Source organism: Diospyros lotus, chromosome 12 (assembly GCF_014633365.1).
Source record: "Diospyros lotus cultivar Yz01 chromosome 12, ASM1463336v1, whole genome shotgun sequence".
Taxonomy (NCBI): Eukaryota; Viridiplantae; Streptophyta; class Magnoliopsida; order Ericales; family Ebenaceae; genus Diospyros; species Diospyros lotus.
This window is the reverse complement of record NC_068349.1, coordinates 4,801,088-4,822,102: the sequence shown is the minus strand read 5'-3', so window position 1 is coordinate 4,822,102 and position 21,015 is coordinate 4,801,088. Positions and strand designations below refer to the sequence as shown.

General features: G+C 37.3%; 3 protein-coding genes across 3 annotated transcripts; 1 reads left to right on the top strand and 2 right to left on the bottom strand.

Moving 5' to 3' along the window:
- Positions 1-3,404: 3,404 nt before the first annotated feature.
- Positions 3,405-5,409, bottom strand: LOC127786991 (GDSL esterase/lipase At1g54790-like). The gene is made up of 5 exons (XM_052314812.1): positions 4,863-5,409; positions 4,570-4,770; positions 4,295-4,461; positions 3,947-4,217; positions 3,405-3,861 (listed from the first exon to the last, which is right to left on the bottom strand). Exons 1-5 carry the CDS (start codon positions 5,131-5,133, stop codon positions 3,617-3,619), a joined length of 1,155 nt encoding a protein of 384 aa, XP_052170772.1. The 5' UTR covers positions 5,134-5,409; the 3' UTR covers positions 3,405-3,616.
- Positions 5,410-5,984: 575 nt separating this feature from the next.
- LOC127813851 (elongation factor Tu, mitochondrial-like) lies at positions 5,985-11,651 on the top strand. Its single transcript, XM_052354941.1, has 12 exons — positions 5,985-6,258; positions 6,772-6,847; positions 7,002-7,094; positions 7,232-7,306; positions 8,559-8,663; positions 8,771-8,861; positions 8,970-9,175; positions 9,264-9,347; positions 9,521-9,586; positions 9,676-9,738; positions 10,155-10,395; positions 11,241-11,651. The coding sequence occupies exons 1-12, from the start codon at positions 6,077-6,079 to the stop codon at positions 11,309-11,311; spliced, it is 1,353 nt and encodes a 450-aa protein (XP_052210901.1). The 5' UTR covers positions 5,985-6,076; the 3' UTR covers positions 11,312-11,651.
- A 1,065-nt stretch (positions 11,652-12,716) lies between these two features.
- LOC127787192 (uncharacterized) lies at positions 12,717-20,408 on the bottom strand. The gene is made up of 5 exons (XM_052315118.1): positions 20,092-20,408; positions 18,857-19,037; positions 17,630-18,077; positions 16,814-16,891; positions 12,717-13,480 (listed from the first exon to the last, which is right to left on the bottom strand). The coding sequence occupies exons 1-5, from the start codon at positions 20,176-20,178 to the stop codon at positions 12,982-12,984; spliced, it is 1,293 nt and encodes a 430-aa protein (XP_052171078.1). The 5' UTR covers positions 20,179-20,408; the 3' UTR covers positions 12,717-12,981.
- Between the last annotated feature and the right edge of the window lie 607 nt (positions 20,409-21,015).

The window sequence follows — 21,015 nt, the reverse complement described above, 5'->3', positions numbered from 1 at the left end:
TTTAGATAATAAGAAATGACTTAACCATCTTTTATAATACTTTAACAACATATTATTAGATTCATAAATAACACTTAAATAAAGTTGTTTATCGCCTTATATCTAGTATATATGATTGTATTACACTCAATTAATCCGACACCCTCTTAGTAAATAAAAAATATGGAGTTTAGTTATTGATGTGTAAAATATTAAGATTCAGTATTTTAACTATTAAAAATTATTATTTTAAATATTTACATTGATGGACCTTTAGCACATGTATAAATACATCCCTTTTCATAATGACAAGTCATGTGAATAATTAGTAGACAATATTTGAATAGTTTGACTGATTTATTATGATCATGCGAAGATTAAAAAAATTCTTTTTGATCCTTGATGTATAAAAATGTCAAGATTATGTATCTTAACTATTAAAAATTATTACTTTAAGTATTTATCATTATTAAAAATAAACAAAATTATTATCTACACCACATAAAACATACACATATAAAAAAGAAAGTGACATATCATAAAAAAATTTACCTTGATGGAGAAAAACCAAATTACCCATAGTTTAAAAAAAAATTAGATCCCAAAGATCTAAATCTCTAAATCACTAACCAAAAAAACACTATATTATTCTATTATCAATCACAAAATATAACGGAACTAATTTCTATCATTTATCCTTGTTGAACTCGGTTCCATCCTTTCTCACTTTTTTATTTATATCTTCTTTTGTGTCTCATGTTAAGGACTTAAAATAATAATTTCTAATAGTTATGATATAAAATTTTAATATTTTACACATTAAGGACCAAACGTCATATTTTTTAAATATTATTGAGAAAGCACAACAAATACAATCAATCTATTTAAATACTAACAAGTAGTCATCTACATAGCGTGTTACTTGTAGACACATGTGCGTTCATACATGCACTAATATTTTGTCACAATAAAGATTTAAAATAATAATTTTTAATAACTAATATATTGAAATTAATGTTTTGTACATCAATGACTAAACACTGTATTTTTTAATTTTTGAGGGAGTGTCGTATGTCTTAAGCCATATTTTGGGTCAACGAGGCTTCATCAGTGAGATCACTTTCCCCTACATAGGCTTCCAAACGAGAGACATGGTCACAGACAACTTCGTTCCTACTAGTCATATGTGTTTCCCACTTCTTTGCACAATCAACTTATGCTCTGATACCAACTTGTCACAAGACTAACCCTTTTGAAATCCACGCGACGAACTTGTGATGGCCCTAAGTTCTCTCCTTAGATTAGTTAACAACCCTACGGGGTTAAGCACAATAAAAATTGAAGCACCCACAAAGGAATACGGGAAAACTCCAACTTTATATTCAACTCCAAGAATACAAAGATAATGGCTCAGGTTACGCTCTCTAAACTACCAAAAACGCATCTAACCACATATATAAGCTACAAAAGTGCAAGCGGTTATCACGCATAACTGTTGCATCAGACTTAGTCGGGCCGCATGCATCTCATGGGAAAACCATCTATATGGGTCGCATGACTCTTCAGGCCGCCACCTTACCTAACTGCCTTGGTTATGCACGCGCATCATGTGAACGTAGGAGCGCATTGTGTGGACGTGTGCCACATATTGTAGGAGTACACGTGTTACCCTCGCAAGGATGCTGCAATTGTTCCTGCCTACTACCCTTGACCCTATCAAGCCTACACGGATTGCCCTTGTGTCGTGTACGTGTCAGCCTACTCAATCCGTCTTCGCGTCTCACGTTTGTTATTCTACCCTTGCTGCCTCGTGGCTTCCGCATTCCTCGCCTATCTGCCCATATGTGACCGTGTTTGGTTGCATCTATGCGCAACAACCATGCCACATCATGACTTATCTGCAAGTGCCTTGGCCCTCAAGGCCCATTCCCTCGCATTCTCTCGCATGCTTGCTACTACTTTGGCACGACAACCTTGTGACATCCAACACCTAAACCATCTGCCACTAGCATCCCTCCTTGACACGCCAACCTTGTGCCAACATGCTTTATCAACGTCGAAGGCTTTCTGGCAAGCTTGCCGAAGACATCACAATTTGCTTCTTTGAATAAAGGGTATTTACTTCTTCTTGTTTCTAAACTCAAAGTATAATAAAATTTTAAAGGCAAAATACTAAAATAAAAAATAAAAAATCCAAACCTTTCACCAATTTGTGAATTTATCTAAATGCTTAAATTTTTGCAATTGTATCCCAATGAATAATGCTATTTGTATAGATAAGATTTTTACAAGTGGGTTTACATATATTTAAATGACTATTTTGTCCATTTTTCTCTTCTCACAATGGCCATTTTATCCCTTCCTCTCATCTCTATCCCCTTCCCCCAACACCATCTCACAACCTTTATCTTGTTGCCCATTGTTGCCTCGCCCTTGCCACCGGCTACTGCCTCGCACTTGTCGCTCTCGCTGCATCCTTGCCCGATAGACCATCGTCGCCTGCCTTGCCATTGTTGATCGCCTTCGCTACTTGTTGCCTACTTCACCATCGCTTGGCCAATCGCCTCCCCCTCACCCCCGCCCCCCGCTGCCCACTACATCCTCGCATGGTCAACCGCTACAGCGAGATAGGAGGCAGCCGGGCGAGGATGTAGCAATGGGCAGCGAGGCAGAGGCAGTGGCGAGAGGAAAGCTATGAGAGGCGATGTTAGAGGGAAAATGAGAGAGAGATAGAGGAGATGAGAGAATATTGTGAATTTATTGCGATAAATCATTCAATTCATCACGATAGCATGTACCTATAAACCCCCTTGTAAAACTCATCTTGTACGAATAACATGACTCATATCTCAATTGTCTCAATTAGGTACAATTTTATTGAACATCTAAAATTAATTTAGTGTTATTGCTGATGTGACACACTATATGTCATTAAAAATATATATATATATGACTAGTATCCATATGTACAGCATGAAAAAAATAAAAAAATAAAATTATACATGTGAGACTTACTCATATGTGTACATGTGTGTCCCCCTTTTATATATATATATATATATATTATGATAAGTGGGTTATCATGTCAGTAATAACACATTTATCTCAAATTGACTTCAAATATTGAAAAAAATTACACCCATTTGAGTTAATTGAGATACAATTGTTAAAATTGAAATACAAAATCGTGAAAATATTTATATTTTTTTATTTTTGTTATTTGTCTAAATTTTAATCATTTCCTCAAATTTGGGATGATCGCTCTTGCGTGGCCTTGATCGCTTGTGCCCTCAATTTCGATAGAGGAGGTAAATCGTAAGTGTGTGACTTTTTTCAGTATACAGGGTGAGGATCGAACTCACGACCCACCAGTGTGAACTTGACATATTACTTGTCCGACCTATGCATCACTTCCTCCAATTTAAACCATATAAAGGTATTTAAACCATATAAAGGTCTTCCTTTTAAGTTCCTAGACAATTCTAATCTAAACTCGTCTTTAATTTACGAAATTCTCCGCTTTTAAGAGAAGAAAAAGGGAGTCTCTCTTGCACGTAGTTTCAATGTAAAGGATACAACTCAATACAGCATTAGCATTCTGAGTTATACGATTTGGATCTGGCTCGCCGGAAACTACTTACTCATTCGCCGCGCCGGGTGGATCGGAGAACTTGCCGGTCAGAATCTGTGCTGAAATGTGCAGATTAGCAGCTTCAGTGTAATGGTTCCCATCCCAGTTCACATATTCAGCTGTGTTATTGCATGGTTGTGCCGTCACAGTGCTGCCATCCAAGTCCTTGGTTTGGCCACAAGCAATCCTGTTGTCAAAATTCAGTGGCAAGCCACCATAGCCACAGCATGCTGCCAAAGGCTGCTTGAACCCTGCAACCCATCTTTCCCTATGTTACGAAGAGAACCGACCCATACCAAAAAGAAGATGCCCGAACGGTGGAAAGTGGAAACTTACCAAACTGAGAATAGTTTGATATTAGGTTGGATTTTATGGCAAAAATGTCCACAAAGGTCACACTGGCATCAGGGAACTGACCCTGCAGCTTGGTGCACAGCTCATGCAGCTGTGTGTTGAAGAGCCTCGCCGCGCGGTTGTGCGAGGCGACGCAGCCCATTTGGTCGAGCTTCGATGGGTCTTTTCCATATGTGGCGATTATTCGGGGTAAGCACCCGAGAGGGCCCGTGTTGTGGATCCAAAGATTCCTTGCTCCTTGATAGTACAACTCCTGCAAAAAGCAAAAGGCAAGAATTTTGAAGATAGGAAATGAATTCTGATATTTAAGGCTGATTTAGTGATCAATACCTTTAATCTAGTCTCAAACTCTGCCAAAAGAGTTGGAATGAAGCTAACAACTTGGTCCTCAGATTTCGAGTAAAATGAACCATCTAGATCATTCTGGCCAATGTCAAACACGTAGAGACCCTGCCTCAAGAACTTCTCTGCGGGAAGGAATTTCTTCAACTTCTGATCTGAAACCAATCAATCCCAAACACCCAAAAACAAAAAACAAAAACTCAGTTACTTTCCATGGATAATACTTCCTTATGAAGCAGAGTATTCTGCTGCCTTATTCACACCTTGCGCTAGTAATTCGAGAGCCCGGGCCTTAAACCTGACGAACTGAGCCACCTGGATTCCAAGAGAAAAAGGGCTAAAAGAATTGGCTTTGGCCGGAAGAATGGTGGATCCTCCGGTGGCGAAATTGCAACCAGAACTGAAACTTGGCTCGCCAACAGAATCCAAGTACGGATTCAGCAAAGGCATCTCCACTGCAGCCACTGCAGAAGAAGAAACAAGCACATCATGTTACAGGTTAAATGGCAGAAAAATCAGTGTAACGTAGAATGCATGTGTCTCAAGTGTGGATCACCCAGAAAGTCAATGATCAATCGGCCGTCACAGAACCGGCCCGCCGGCCGGCGGAAGTAGGTTTGCCCGTTGGGCGGCCCCACCGGGAAGGCAACTCCGGCGACCAGGCCGCCGGTGTCTGAATTGGAGTCGCCAAAGTTGAAGACTGCCGGATAAGTGAAGTTGCAGGGGCTGGTGCCTGCCAAATGTGCAAAAACCAAAGCCAGTGTTGTTAAAACTATGAGTTTCAAAGCCATGGCAATTGGTAGATAAGCCCAAGAAGCTGCACTCATAAGGTAATGAATAATGATGGTGTTTTCTTAAGGCTGTGGAAATGGGTTGGATTTGGAGATATATTGAGTCACGAGTGCCTTGAAAGGATGAGAAGAAACGACAGAAAACTGGGAACCAATAAAAGTTTTCCAACTTTTGCGATAGTGTGGTAGGTGAAGATAGAAGAAGACCCCCACCCATTACTTCTTCTTTAATGGAGTCCCTTATATGGGAATTCATTTGTTCTGTGTTTGGTATTACTGGGTCTTGCTTCTTGCTATGTTTTGTTCTATTTTTGTTTTATATACTAAAGCTCCTGTCATCAGTAAAATAGAAGATTTCAAGTGATTATACAAGCCATGCAGATGTCACAAGCACAAGCAAAACCCAATTGAGATGAGCTTCACAAGGATGTGACCAACAAGAACAAATTGAACTCTCTTCTCCTGCACCCCAAAAAAACTTTAATTTACTTCACGCAAGCCAATGAATTATATATATAATGAAGTCCCCAAGTCTAAATGCACTTCAACCAAGATGTGAATTTCAATTCAAATTGGAGGCACACTCTTCAATTGTTATCAAATCATAATTTGATTATTATTACTATTATTTATTTAATAGAATTATTTCAATAGACTAAAAATAATACTAATATTGTTTTGAAAAGTGTTTTCATCCATTTCAGTTCAATTTCATTATTATTTTGTCAGGTTATTCAGGGCCAGGCCCAACGAGTTCAAGAAATCTGCAAAGCCCACGATAATCACTAACTGGGCTGCCCAAAATTAATTTGGGCCTTAACTGAAGAGCCCAAGAAAGTCACCCCTGTACCCCGTTCTAGAATGGTAAAAGTAAAACCCTTCCACGCTACAAGAGAAGCCCTAAACCCCCTAAACCCCTCTGCCTCTCTCCCTCTCTCTCTCTCCCTCTGGTGCAGCTCATTTGGGTCCTTTCGGATCAATGGCTTCTGCGGCTATAAGAAACCCTAATTCAAAGCGGTTGTTTCGATTGTCGTCTCAAATCCACCATTCTTGTCGAGGATCGACCCCCACGTCGTGGTCAATCTCAGAGACACTCTCTGGAAATGAGAGAGCTTCCGTACTCATTCCGTGGTGGAGATCCATGGCCACTTTCACTAGAACGTGAGTTTAAACTTTCTTCTACATTCATACGCACCGACACAGACGTACACATGTTTTTTGCTCTTTTAATTTTCAACTTTATTCATTTTCTCCATTTCAGTCGTGTTTGCATTTCTTTTTTCGTAAATTCGGTTCCATAGTTTTCCCTCCTTGCTGGCATTGACGATGTGTGGGTAGTTTTTGGGAAGACTTTATCGAATGGAAATTTTCTTTTGGCTTCCAAGACAAAGAATAAGGTCACGAGAGTACCAAACAAACAGTACAAGAATCAGTTTGACTCTGCTAGTAAATTTTTCTGAAACTGAAAATAAGTCGTGAAACTGCAACTTATCTAGACCTACTCATACTTCATAAACTATTCAAAAGGATTATAATTTTGTGCGTGTCATTATCACGAACTTATGCGGAAGAATGAAGTATGATTCATTGCAATTAATTTGTTCTCACCTTGAAAAACATTACAGTTTATTTTAATAACACCTAACATCTTTTTCATGTCTTCCATGCTGGTAGAAAACCTCATGTCAACGTGGGAACAATTGGCCACGTTGATCATGGCAAAACTACGCTTACTGCTGCAATTACTAAGGTGCAGTTCTCTTTTCCCCTACTTATTCATTGGTGTTGTGTTTTTAAATTTTCTTTTCAGGTACTAATTCTGAATTAGTCTAATTAGTTATAAGTAGTAATAATGTATATCACTATGATATTTGGGTTCTGAACTGGTTATACGCCTCCCTTAGGTGCTAGCAGAAGAAGGCAAAGCTAAGGCTGTTGCTTTTGATGAAATAGACAAGGCACCTGAAGAGAAAAAGAGAGGAATTACCATTGCAACGGTGGGAAATTGTTTTTTCCCTTGGTTCTTCATGCCATTATGATTGGATAAGACCTGCATAGTGCTTCTTGAAACCAATTTAATATTTTTGGAGCACGCTTCCATATTTATTATTTAAGATCTGGCTTGATTTTGCAGGCCCATGTGGAGTATGAGACTGCTAAGCGGCATTATGCTCATGTAGATTGCCCAGGACATGCAGATTATGTTAAAGTAAGCCCAATTGTATATAGTTTTTCTCAAGAGAATAAATGACTCTTTTTTTGCATCCTTGAACAATTATAGAAAAAAATTAAGTTGGTTTTCCTGTTATTAGATATGATCATTCATAACTAATATAATTGTAGTTATAATTATCAGCAGAAATCATGAATGATGTGATTAGTGGAAGGGCTTGTAGTTATAGATTGCTATTATTATTGTTTTTGTGCTATGATGCCTGCCTGGTCAATCTGATTGCCCAGGGGCTTATTGAGGATAAAAACAAATTGAGGGGAGTTGAGATGTATGACAAATGGATCAACGTAAATGAGAATGGAGATGATGTGTTATGTTGGAGAACTTTTGTTGTATGACTCAATATGTTGAGCAATTAAGTTACAAGACATGCAAAATATGAGCACAGTTGAAATAAATTTTTTTTAAGAGCATAGTTATAAAAAAGAATATGGCCAGTAGGATTAAGGCCTGGGATTATTGTTGTTGTTGTCAACTAAATTTAATTTTATGGGCTTGGTTCCCCTAAAATTCTGTATGCTGTCAGCATGCATTACCTGATATGCTCCTTGCCTTCCTTTTTCCTTCCTTTCTAGCCTACCTCTAGAGTTCTTTGTGTTGGCCAGCCTGGCCCAAGATACAACTCCTATCATGCACTCCCTGCTCCCTCTACAGAAGTAGACTGCCGATATTCTAAATAGCTTGAAATTTGCATTTTATTTTTGCTGCTTGTAGGATTTTATGTTTCTTGCCTAATTTAAAGGAGTATACACCAAAGTTTTGGTCATGTTGGTGATGCCATAATTACTGGCAACTGCCATAGGTGCCTGTTGACATTTCATATCATCTATGGTACAAATTTTACAGTTTCTTCAAAAGTATGTATATTTATATAGAATTTGATACATACATGTTATCCTTAAGAACAATTTATATAATCCTTGTCCAAGGCAAATGCCTATAGACATCTATGAAGCACAAATGATTAGGAAATAGTTCTAGCCAATTAGAAAAATTAATATACTCCATGCCGTCCTACATTGTCTGGCTCTGCCTAAAATTGTTTGGGAACTGACTGAATATTTTTGCCATTAACTATACTGAGTGGAACTTGACTGGAAAGGAATTTACCCTCTTCAATATGGTTTCTTGATAACTATGGTTCCCAATTCCCATTGACTGTATATTCCTTTTGTTTTGTAATGAATTTCGTGCATGTTTTTATTTGTTAAATTTGCTTGATTTGCAGAACATGATTACTGGAGCTGCCCAAATGGATGGGGGTATTCTGGTTGTCTCTGCTCCTGATGGGCCCATGCCCCAGACAAAAGAGCATATTCTACTTGCACGACAGGTTGACTAACACTGCTGTCAGCTCATGAACAGCTTTTGTTTTCCTGTTGATCCTCTATCCTGTGAGTAATTGTTTCTGCATAAAATATATTTTTTCCTGCAACGCAGGTTGGTGTGCCATCACTTGTATGTTTTCTGAATAAAGTAGATGCTGTTGATGATCCTGAGTTGCTAGAGCTTGTGGAATTGGAGCTACGGGGTAAGGTGCCATTATTGTTCATCATGTTTGTTTTCCTATATTGCTATATGATACAACAGAAAAACAGTACTAGAAAAAAGGTATAATGTGAGTATGTATTTCTGCCAGAGTTGCTTAGCTTCTACAAGTTTCCTGGTAATGAGATACCTATCATCCAAGGTTCAGCACTGTCTGCCTTACAAGGTACAAATGAAGAAATAGGGAAGAAAGCCATTTTAAAACTCATGGAAGCTGTAGATGAATACATTCCTGACCCTGTTCGGCAACTTGACAAACCTTTCCTAATGCCAATCGAAGACGTTTTCTCAATTCAGGTAACTAAATCCCTAAGATCTCTGTTTATTCAAAAGATTTTTCTTGCAAAATTTTCTATCAACAAATATATCCTTCTACCTTGTGAAGGGACGTGGAACTGTTGCCACTGGTCGTGTTGAACAAGGGACAATTAAAGTTGGGGAGGATGTTGAGATTTTAGGGTTGATGCAGGTAATTTTATGAATAAAGCTTGTTTTATCTGTGGAATTTTTTCACTGCACTCGAGCCATGTACAAGTACAAATTAAACTCAGTTGTGCTAAGTGCTGTGTTTTCTATTGTAGAAACCTGAAAGTACTTCTATATTTTCTTGGTTTTGATTGACCTAAGTGTTGTCCATTCTAGGGTGCTCCCCTAAAAACTACAGTGACTGGTGTTGAAATGTTTAAGAAAATCTTGGATTTTGGACAAGTAAGTAAATTTTTGTTACAATTTTATTACAGAGCTATTGTAGATAGTTTGGTGAGCTTTGAGTTAAGGAAATTTCTATGTTTTACTAGGCTGGTGACAATGTGGGTCTTCTTTTACGTGGATTAAAGCGAGAGGATGTGCAACGTGGACAGGTAAATGGCACTTAATCCAGTGGAAAAATAATTTGCTGTAGATCATTACTAAAAGCATAATATAAATGCACTTCTACCTAGTTCAGTCAAATTTTATCTGAATTCTCAAATTGGTAATGACTCCCACCTAGTAGTGGGATTTAAGGCATGTTGTTGTCTTCTCAAATAGCTGATTTTGGGCAACTCAATGCATCTCATGCTGTGAAATTACCATTTTAACCTTGTTGATGTTTCAAAAGACACTCATAAATGAGGCTTGCGTGATGCATGGAAGCATCAAATAGTCTAAAAGCAATGATGGGAATCAGAAAATGCTGTAGCTGTGAAATATATGAAACTGAACTACAGTTTTGTAGCAAATAATGATTATGAATTTGGGATACAAATTAACTATACTCTGTTCCCTTGTTGCACAGGTGATTGCCAAGCCTGGGTCTGTGAAGACATACAAGAGGTTTGAGGCAGAGATATACGTCCTCACAAAGGATGAAGGTGGTCGCCATACAGCTTTTTTCTCAAACTACAGGCCCCAGTTCTACATGCGGACTGCTGACATTACTGGTAAAGTGGAGTTGCCAGAAAATGTTAAGATGGTTATGCCTGGGGACAATGTGACTGCTATTTTTGAGCTCATATCAGCTGTCCCCCTTGAAGCAGGTATGTTTGTTTTGTCAATTTAACTATCCTTTTGGGGTGGGGGTGGCTGCAGGCCTTCATGCATCTTGTCTTCACTTTTGTTTGCCTCTCGGGCAAAGAATGTGGGCTTCTTGATTTTATTTTTCTTTCCTTTTTTCACGACTATATGGAGCTATGTTTATGTTTTATATCTTTTCTTATTTTCATTTATTTCCTTGTTCTCCCACAAGTCACTTTGAGAACCTATTTATCAGAAATAGAAGGAATGTAGTGACAGACTTTTAGAAGAAAATGCCTACTGTTCTGACTGAATAGCATCATATAATCTATATCTATGTTGATGAAAGTATCAACTTTATCAACTTATTATTAAAGAAAGTTGAGGGCTGTTATTTTTCTTCCATCATTCAGCTTATTGCCTAACTCACGAAACTTAATCATATTATTAGTCTAGTTATCATGTCCCAATACAGCAATTAGGCCCTCACTTTTGAATTGACACACCATTATAAATAACTTTCAACAATTTTGAGTGTTTTGATCACTTCTGTGGAGGGTGCCATTTGGGTGTATTTGATTAAATATGAGGAGCTGTTTGACATACAAGAACAATCTTTGTTTCCCCTACAACTGCTGTGCTCTGTGGAATACATGCCTTATCATGACAAGCATCATTTCTTCTTTTGTCTCTACTTTTGCTTTTCTACTTTGTTTGCCAAGTACTAATCAGTTTGGAAATGCTGGGTTCTACCGTGAATTGTAATTTGTGATTCATTAATAATATTTATTCGATAAGAATTTGAGTAGAAAAGCCTTGCGGTAGCTTAAATTGTTTGTTTGTCTGTTTGTTGTTTGTTGCCCCACAGGCCAAAGATTTGCCTTGCGAGAGGGAGGTAGAACGGTTGGTGCTGGCGTTGTCTCAAAAGTAATTAGCTGAGATGTACCACAAATGCTGGATCTTGCAAAACTGTGTGTAGGGTTCGCTTTTAAGTGTTTAGAAACAAGGAACTATTCGATCCGAGGTAAGATTAATGTTGACATTCTTGAAGAATCACCAGCCAGCCAGCCACGAGGAAATTTGAGAATACAGGACGGAGACCCCATCTTCCGCCCTTTTTTGGTAGTCCATGACCGGAAAACATAATGACAAATCATTTTTTCTTTTTTTGGGTTCACTTTATTTTATATAAGCATTTTCATGATGTGTATTGTCATTGATAATAATTTTCCTAAGCTGAATTGATGCTAGGACTTCTAATAAACTTAATTTATATTTATTTCATGTTGTTTGAAACTAAAGTATACTTATCATGACACCAAAAAAATAAAAAACCCTTTTTAAGCTACATTTACCATCACCAGCCGAAACTAGTGGCATCTGCAGTCTTGCGTACTTGGAGCTTTCCCCTGAATGGGGTAACTTCCTTAAAAGCCACGGATGGAATTGCTGTTAATGTTAGTGTGTTATCTATATGATCTAATAGGTACAATTTTAAATGTTAAAATAGTAATGTCTTGTACAACTTCTCTTCAGCCCTTCTCTATTATTATTATTATTAATTTTCCGTTTGATTCTAAATGGGAAAAGAACAAAGAAAAAGTAATTGGTATCAGAATTCTAGACCATGTACGGACGAAATACAGAGAGGACCCAGCGACACCCAAATCACATGGAAAAAGAAGATTTGACACCCTGAATGAAGTCTCTCTCTCTCTATAGAGTCTGCACAAATAAGTAAAAGGAGTGCCATTTTGTTCATTCCCGGGTAAACATAATTCTCAAATACTTTAGGAGTTAAAATTAACAAAAGAGCAGTCAAATAACAAATCAAAGTACTAAGAGTTATGTTCATCTTGTTAAAGAGGGTGAACAAAATTGTACTCAAATAAAAGTAGTCAGATTAACTTGAAGTAAGTGAGTGTTTCCTTTTATAAGGGGCCAAACCAATGTTGATCTGATATTCTTGAGACTTTCTTGAAAGATTACCTTACCAAGTTTGCTTTTTTGGGTGGCCTTAGTGCTCCACGCCAGAAACGGAGAGAGTTTTGTTCCAATCCGGTTATCTGCCGAGAACCAGAGAGCTCTCCTTCCCGCTATGGTTCTGCGTGCAAGAACCCGAACAGGCAAGAGAAACAATGGAGCGCAAGCGAGGAGGAAGCGAGAGAGTTCTCTCTCCCCCCCCCCACCCCCCAACCATTTGCTTGTACATATTGTTATGATGTCGATTATGATTAAGAAATTCTCACCTCAAAACTGTGAATGAAGAGCTCCCCCATGATGCCGTGCTCTTGCATTATTTGAAACGGAAACAAAAGCATATAAATTGCCATAACACCCACAATGAGCAGAGAAAAACTTTGATTTTTACACCATGCAGAAGACATTATGAGGTCCTTTTGTATCGCACTAGTCACTAGTTAATATACATTCCAATTAACAAAACTTTACCTTCACAAAACTTACTTGATCGGTCTCATCAAATGTTCGAAGCTCAACTCAGAATCAGAAATCTGCACAAAGCCTCAACGGGTTCCTTCGAAAGCGTTTTTCACATCTCATTAATTATTCCCCCATGGCCCCCTCCCTATCTTACCGTGTTAAGTCAGTCAAGCAAGCTTCAGCACTGCTATTGCCATCAAAGTTGCAGCTCGGAAGAAGATTTGGTTCACGCATTTGTCCAGCTTCTTCATCATTTCCTCTTCTTTAAGCTTCAGTTTACCTGAGTTTTTACTGACGTGGACGACTGTGTCCCTCAGTCTATTTACCGCAGAAGACAACCATACCAGTCCAAACCCAATGCTGGTGCTGAGGAGTCTGGAGGCACAGAACGGTACCCTGCTATAAGCTACTTTACACATGACGGAGAAAAGAACAGCGAGCCCAGTTCCTGCAATGCTGGCTGAGAACTGCGTCAGGAGCTGCGGTACTTCAGGCCCGGATTTCTTGAGCGAAAGGAAAGCAGTTTTCTCGTTATGCCTCTTGTTAATAATTATTGACAGAAGGCTCTCGCATGCATGGAAGTAGTTCTTTCTGTAAAGATCCCTCTCTTTTGCTTTCTTGTTGGTCCTCTTCCTTGGTGATGGCCTGAGCTTGATTTTATCAGGACTGGAAAGAAAAAAAAAAAAAAAGCATCCATGTTTAAGTACTGTATTTTATTTATCAGTAAGAGTCTAGATTTAAACCAGTAACAGAAATTTCAGTAATCATGAGAATATACAAGTGAATTAAATCCATGAGAAATGTCACACTTGCAGAAGACAAACCATCAGCTGAGACAATACACGGGAGAGTAAAAAGAAATCCCTTAATACCCATAAAAGAAGAGCATTCCCAGCACCCTAAACTACTTTTTCCCAGAAAGAAAAGAGTTATGTATAAGCATGGCTTGAGAATGAAACTTGACATGAGAGAGTTAAATGTATCTTATAAGTTCATTGTTGATTTTTAACATAACTAAGCATTTGTTAATTTGCATAAGCACGAGGTTTCTATATGAGGTGCCTGCATCACCTTTGTAACTCTCATTTCTTCCATTTCCCTCTCTTAAATAGCCTACTTCCCTTAGCCTAATTCAGAGGATAAGAGCTTGATACCCTCTAACTAAGAACTTTCCAAATATTTCCCTCTTTTCAAGTATTGTGGCTATCACTCAGTTCCTCGAGTTTAGCATTCACTCCTTCCTTTCTCAACTTGTTTTACTAGTTAAACAAACGCAAGTAATCATACAATTGCTCTGAAGAAAAATCTTATCTAGTGTTGACAACCATCGAACTTAATGGGAATATCTCTATTCTTTTTCAGTTCAGACCACAATTTATCATGGTTACTCTCTTTTTCCCTTAATAACAGAACTTGCAAACATCTAGATTTCCAAATGAAAGAACTTCCTTTTTAGATAAGATTTGCAAAATTCATTTTAAATGATCACAATTTTATCTAATTCAAAACTGGGTACGCTTAAATGGTATATTACATATGGAATCATGTAACACAGAAGTTGGCAAAGCTAGTTATTTCCGCCACCTCATCCTGCTATGATGGAGACATCGTATATTCATGAATAGAAGAGAAGGCAAAATCTCTTATTAGGGCCGCAAAATCTTGTTCTCCATGGTTATCTCAGTGTTATTTTCAAAGACATAACTGGGGCAGAATTTTCTGGAGGAAAAACAAAAAACGAAGAAAGATAGAGAAAACATGCCCTCACTAAAGGGGCAAGGTCATAAACTCCTCATTTGTTAATTATAATATATTTTTTAAACTTACAATAATCTGCACAAAAGGAGTTGAAGAATGAGCTGTTTAAAAACTGAGCCTAATAGCACAGTTCCCGAGCTCCACGCATACATAGAACTCATGCCTCATAGGCCAGGTTTTGACAGAGAGCCTGGGACCTGCACCCCTTTATTTTTCATTTTTATAAAGGTGTCTCCAGTGCATGTAAGCGTCAGAAGAAAGTCGTATCAGTATGTAACCTTTCCCTTGTGTTTTGCAAAGAAGTTGTTTTCACAACTCAAACTCATGACCTTCTCTTGATCACAAACAGGCCTCCTTACCGTTGCTACCAATAATTTATAAATTTATAAAGTTCATATAATTATTTGACATTAAAAAATACTTTGCGCACCAAAAAAATTTATTATAATTATTATATATTTTATAATATATTAATGTACCATATCAATATATCCAAAATGGCACCTGATATTGTCTGCTACTAGTACCATACCATACCAGTGACAAATCTAAAGGACTTTGTCTAGCACGGTCTTGACAGCTATGCTTGAAACCTCAGGGTCTCAGGATCACATACCATCCACTCCACATTCTGTAGTTTGCAGTGACAGGATCAACACTTCGTAATCCCCTTTAGGATGAAGTTCTTTTCCCTAAGTATTTTATGGATGAAGTAAAAGAAAATACCAAGCTCTATTTTTCTGGTAATGAAGATTTAAGAAAAATGTTCCATCATTTCTTCTATGGAAAGTGAGGTGAGGTGAGGAGAGGTGAGGTGAGGTGAGTTGAATTATAAAAAAAAAAAAAAAATGCTTGGTAAATTAATGAAGTTGAGTTGAGTTATAATGTTAAACAACTAAAAAGGGCATATTAACTAGCTATGGGCACTTAAACCAAAAAAAAAAAAAAAAATTAACCATGGACAATGTATTATTTAAAAAAATATCTTCTAACAAATCTGTGTATAATTTATAATTATTGAACATGAATATATAATGAAAATAAATTTACAGAAAAAAACTATATCAAAATAAATATATTTTAACAAAATATATTTAAAGAATACATTTTAACAAAATTAATATATTTTTTCAGAAAAAAACAAAATAAAAAAATTAGCAGTGGCATTGTCCATGCACAGATGGGGCTTGCTCCATCTGTGCACAGATCAACATCTGTGTGCAGATGGGTTTTGCCCCGTCTGCAAAGAGAGAGGGGGGGGGGGGAAGAAGGCAGTTGCGGTGGCCAGCAACAGTCCTGCCAGAAATATCTCTCCTTAGTGAGAGAAGGAAAGGAAAAAAAATGGTGAATAGTTTTGGTTAGGGTTTTCATAGGAACATGGAGGGAACTAAAATTTGTGTTAGTTTTTTTAAAGGGGAAAAATGGGCATATTGGCTTATTTTTACTCTAACTCAACGTAAGCTCATGGGTTGGGTGAGGTTGTGTTTTAGCCAATGCAACTCACCTAACTCAATGCACTTCACCCATTTTTGGTTTACCAAACAATGCTAGTGTGTTTAGGTCCTAACTCAACACAATGCACCTGTGAACTCATGCCCAAACTAAACCTTTAGGATGATTTTTTCTTACCTAAGTATTTTATGGATGAGCAAGTAAAAGAAAATACCAGCTCTATTTTTCTGGTAATGAAGATTTAAGAAAAATGTTCCATCACTTCCTCTCTGGAAATAGTAAAAAATCAAAATCACTGCCTGAACACCCCACTGGTTAAAGAAGAGTAAGAATTAGTTAGACCAAATGATTACAGTCCTTTAATTTTTACTAGTTTGTTCTTTTTTTCTTTTTCTCTTGTTTAACGGCAAACTAACAAAAGCAGCTCAAAGAAAGGGATCAATTAAAGCTAGAGCTAGATAGATAAATTCAGTGAACAACTAAGAAAGGGAAAGTTATCTAATCAAGGAAGGTACTCTGGAGGGACCCCAACCCAGAATCCCACATGATTTTTTCTTTCTTGTTTTTCCCCTCTTTCAAATGCAATGCAAATGGTAATATTGAAAATGCTAAAAAAAATAGGGTACCAGTGAAGACAAAATTTGCACAATATCTGCAAATCCAAGCATCCAATATATTGCACTGTATCATTTCATAAATTTCTTATCAACAAGTTAACTGGCTGTTGCAAGAACCACAGCAACAGAAAGTAAAACATAAAATTTACAAAGTATATGCTACGTCAGTTACCTCTTTAAAGGAGCAAATTTCACATTTTCCAGCACCGCACTAGACTCGGGAACATTGGCCCTTACACCGCTATCTAACCTGTTACATAGAATGGCTGGAGGTGAGGTGCTATGGAAAAATATTGGAAATAATGGGAGGCCAATAAGAAATTGTCAACACAACCAAAAAAGGTGTTATAGAATTCCACATAAATAACAATGCCAAGTCAATCATGAAATAAGTTTGGCTCTTCCACCATAAACACGGTCAATAACTGATATTCTCTACAATGAATTTACAACTAAAAAGAAAAAATAAGATGAATATCAAGCAACTCTTGGAGAGTGAACTACTTGTTCTATCCACCAAATTTCTCAGCATCCATTTAATGAGTAAACACTCTTAAATATGAATAATTTGAGAGATAAATAGATACTAGAAATTTCAAACATTTTCGTGAATGCCAACTAGACAGACCAATAATAAATGTCATTCATCTCAAACAAAATTATCCATGATGGTAAACAGGGTCAATGACATATGTCTAAATGCTATGTGAGATACTCAGATTCATACACCTTCTGAATGCAAATAAACACCATTACACAACATGAGCAAAAATCTCCATAACATATAAAAAATAGTTACAGTACCACCATCAATAGGATGAATTACTTTGTCCCATGTATAAATATTTATTTACTATTAAAGAAATCAACAAGAACAAATGGAATAATTCCAAACTAAACAATATCTAACTAGACCTAACTTGATGTAATTAACATGCAAAGTTCTTTACACTAATAAAAAAAGAGAAATAATGATGAATATCTATACCAGTTAAAATGTGGGATAAGAACTGACTGTCGTTTCCCTTCAGTAGAGTTCTTTGACAGGTAATACTCAGCAATGATTGAAAGTATGTCCTTCAACTCATTGCTAGAGATTTGGCCATTTGGGTGAAATGTAACATCTGATCTGTGGGCCAGATCGCCAACAAGCTCCAAAAGAGGCCTCTGGGAATTAAATTCACTGCCAGGGTAAATAAGGTAAGGCTGAGCTCCAGCACTGCGACCACAAGGTCCGGAACTAGGGGCAAATGGGTTTGGTTCAATATTATGGATTGTCCATACTTGAAGTCCCATTAAATCAGACAGCATTGACATGTCCAGACTGCCTCCCTCTACTTCCTCTGACCCAGACATGAGGAACTTCATGATTTTATCATGCCTTGTACATTGTTCAGCAACCCCAAAGCTGAACAATATTGAGTTGGGTTGAGTGTCTGCAAACAAATGAAGGATGAAGTATAAGACTTCACAAGCATAGTACAACAGTTAGAAAATATAAGGAATATGAGAATAGTAAGAAACAAATGCAAGGGGATTGCAGCATGAATCAGATTTCCACATATGATTCCATAACAAGTAACTGCTAGATGCTTTCTCTATGTTATTCAGTTTTAGTTTTAGTTTTAGTTCATGTCGTGCACTAATGTCAGTTCATATTTTTACAGTCAAACCATTTTCAGAGCACTCTCCTTTTTCTTTTAGTTGTTATGAGCCAAATTAGTGAAAACCTATTGCTTAAGCTGATTTATAGTGTGCTTCTCCATCTTGTCATGCATAAGTAGCTTCATCATAGTATTTCTATAAGCCAATCAGGAAACTCCCTTTCCACCAGTAACTAGTTCCTATACTGAGTTCTGATACCATTTCTGGCCATACACCTAACTCACCCATTTTGCATAAAAAGTTGGTAGCGAGTTGGTTCAATTCATGATAGCGAAAAAAAAAAAGAAACTAATCGGGGATACCATTGACTAATTCAGGGGTTACAGTAGGATGAATAAGACTAATGGGTACATGATGAAGTACAATATTGTCCATGACTTTGTCTCACATAGTTCTATAACATTCCATGCTTATGATGATTCCTATAAATTACCATATAATAACTTGATTTCACATATTTATCTAAATCCCTGTATTTATGGAAAATAATAGAAATATTAAATGAAATAATATTTGACATTAAACAGAAGAGATGCAGTGACTTATGAACCTTGCACATCAACAAGTACAGGCCTTGTAATGGTTGAGTTAGCCTTGGCAAACTGCGCAGTGTTTGGAAATCCACTCGTGGATTCCCATAGCTCCTCACTTCGATTTGGCCTCACATTAAAGGTATCCAATCTTATTGTGTCATATCTTGTTCCAGAGCTATGCCATGGGACTTGAACATCCTGCGATAACAACCATGTGGAATCCATCAATGTTATAAGAGCATAATCGAGACAACCAGGATATTACCACCATTACATCAGGACCCGAAATCAATATAAATAAGACATCCACTGGCTCAAGTAGTCGAGAAAGTGTAATAGAACTAATCAAATCTCAATGTTTTGTGGTGTCATACAGTGTGATTATGGATGTTTTCTCAACAATTGCTTGTCTCAATTCTACATGTTAACCATTCAAACTGAAAATAACTTTTAGGTGGAATATTCAAATTATGTAGAAGTAGAACACTTGCATCTCAAAAATATAAAATGGAAAAGGAAAAGTGGGGTATCCATGACATATGTATGCCCCCCAAAAACAATTTTCATTGAATTTGCTCTAAGAGCATGTCCTTTTAAGTTAATAAAACAAGTAATTATGCTAGAAGGACAACAGCAAAGAACTACACCCTCACAGACTCGCAGTCAAGAGACTTATTTGAATGGAAAGAACTAGCACAGGAAGTACGTAAAGATTGAATATTCCAAATACAAAGAAACCAATAAATCACTCACTTATTTCAATTTTGACAAATGAATATTCATGTGATTCAAGCAAATATACATCACACTCAAGAGGTGTACATAAAAAACAGACTAATTAGAGTGATAAGCCAAAAGAATAGAACTGACACCTACGACTTCAGTTAAAAAGCAAACCTAAAAATGTTTTGCATTCAAATTGAAGTGGTAAACAATTGAGAATCCACGCAATTACCGTTGATCCAAATTCAACAGGGCTATGATGTGCCAAAAGGGAATCGAGAAATAAAGAAACAGATAATAAGAACCCAAAATAGGATTGGTGTTACCAATTATCAAAGTCAAAGACCCTAATTCCAAACTCCTGAAAACAAATTGCAAACCTACCTATGGTCTACCTTAAAGTACCAAAAACTTCAATGGGGGGAACATGCTTATACCAACTAAACTCAGTAAATCCAGCAGAATCATAACATAGAACAAAATCTCAGTCAAGATTTGACAAGTATACCCAATAATTCAAAGACCTAACCTTGGAGACCCTGGGCGAGCCCTGATCAGGGTGAAACAGAAGACCAGGAGGGTACCCATGAGAAGCCATAAGATAGGGCTCCGCCATTTCTGAGAGAATCCCAGTTCAGAAACCCAGTTTCTGATCCCAAATCTCTTCGTTCCTCGCGTAAGGCTCACAACATCTTTGACTTATCCACCAACCCGACGCCTCAAAACGCAGGGATTTTTGTTGCAATTTCTGGGGCCCTGATTCGCGCCCGATAAGAGGACAAAACGAAAAAAGGGATTTATGTGACCCCAGTGATCCAGGGCGAGAGAACAACTGGCTTGTGATGAATGTGTGGCCTTGGAACCAGCGATGGGATTCTGAATGCGGACAAACGAGTCTGTCAACTTGTCCTTCGACTTATTCTAATCTGGGAAATGGAGTAAAATCTTCCGGTGTGGGCTTGTCCACCCTAATGTTGTGTACGTGCGTATCACTTATTGTTCAAGTTTTTAAATAAGTGACTTTAGCTCGTAAATACATTTAAAATAATGAAAATTTTAAGAATATAAAATATCTTTTTAATCTAAGTTTAAGAGAACATTTAAAATTACAAAAAATAAAATAAAATTTTTAAAAAGATGCAAAAGCTCATAGACATGAGCATGCTTTTGGACGTTAGATGTTAGTGCGGTATCTTATTGCATTGGTAAAGATAGAAACGGCGTCGTAAAGCGAACATTGGTGGAGAAGAACGTTGAAGAAGGGGAAGCACAGATACGCCTTGGGCAACGTATACATATATTTATCACCAAGCGGATGAAAAGCGCCTGACGACAGCATGCGCTCATCACGCACAGCTGTCAGCTGGACAACTCTCAGCCAATTATTCCCTTATATATATTATATATATATATATGAAAAAGGTTACAGAAGCGGTTTAAATTTTCAAACTCA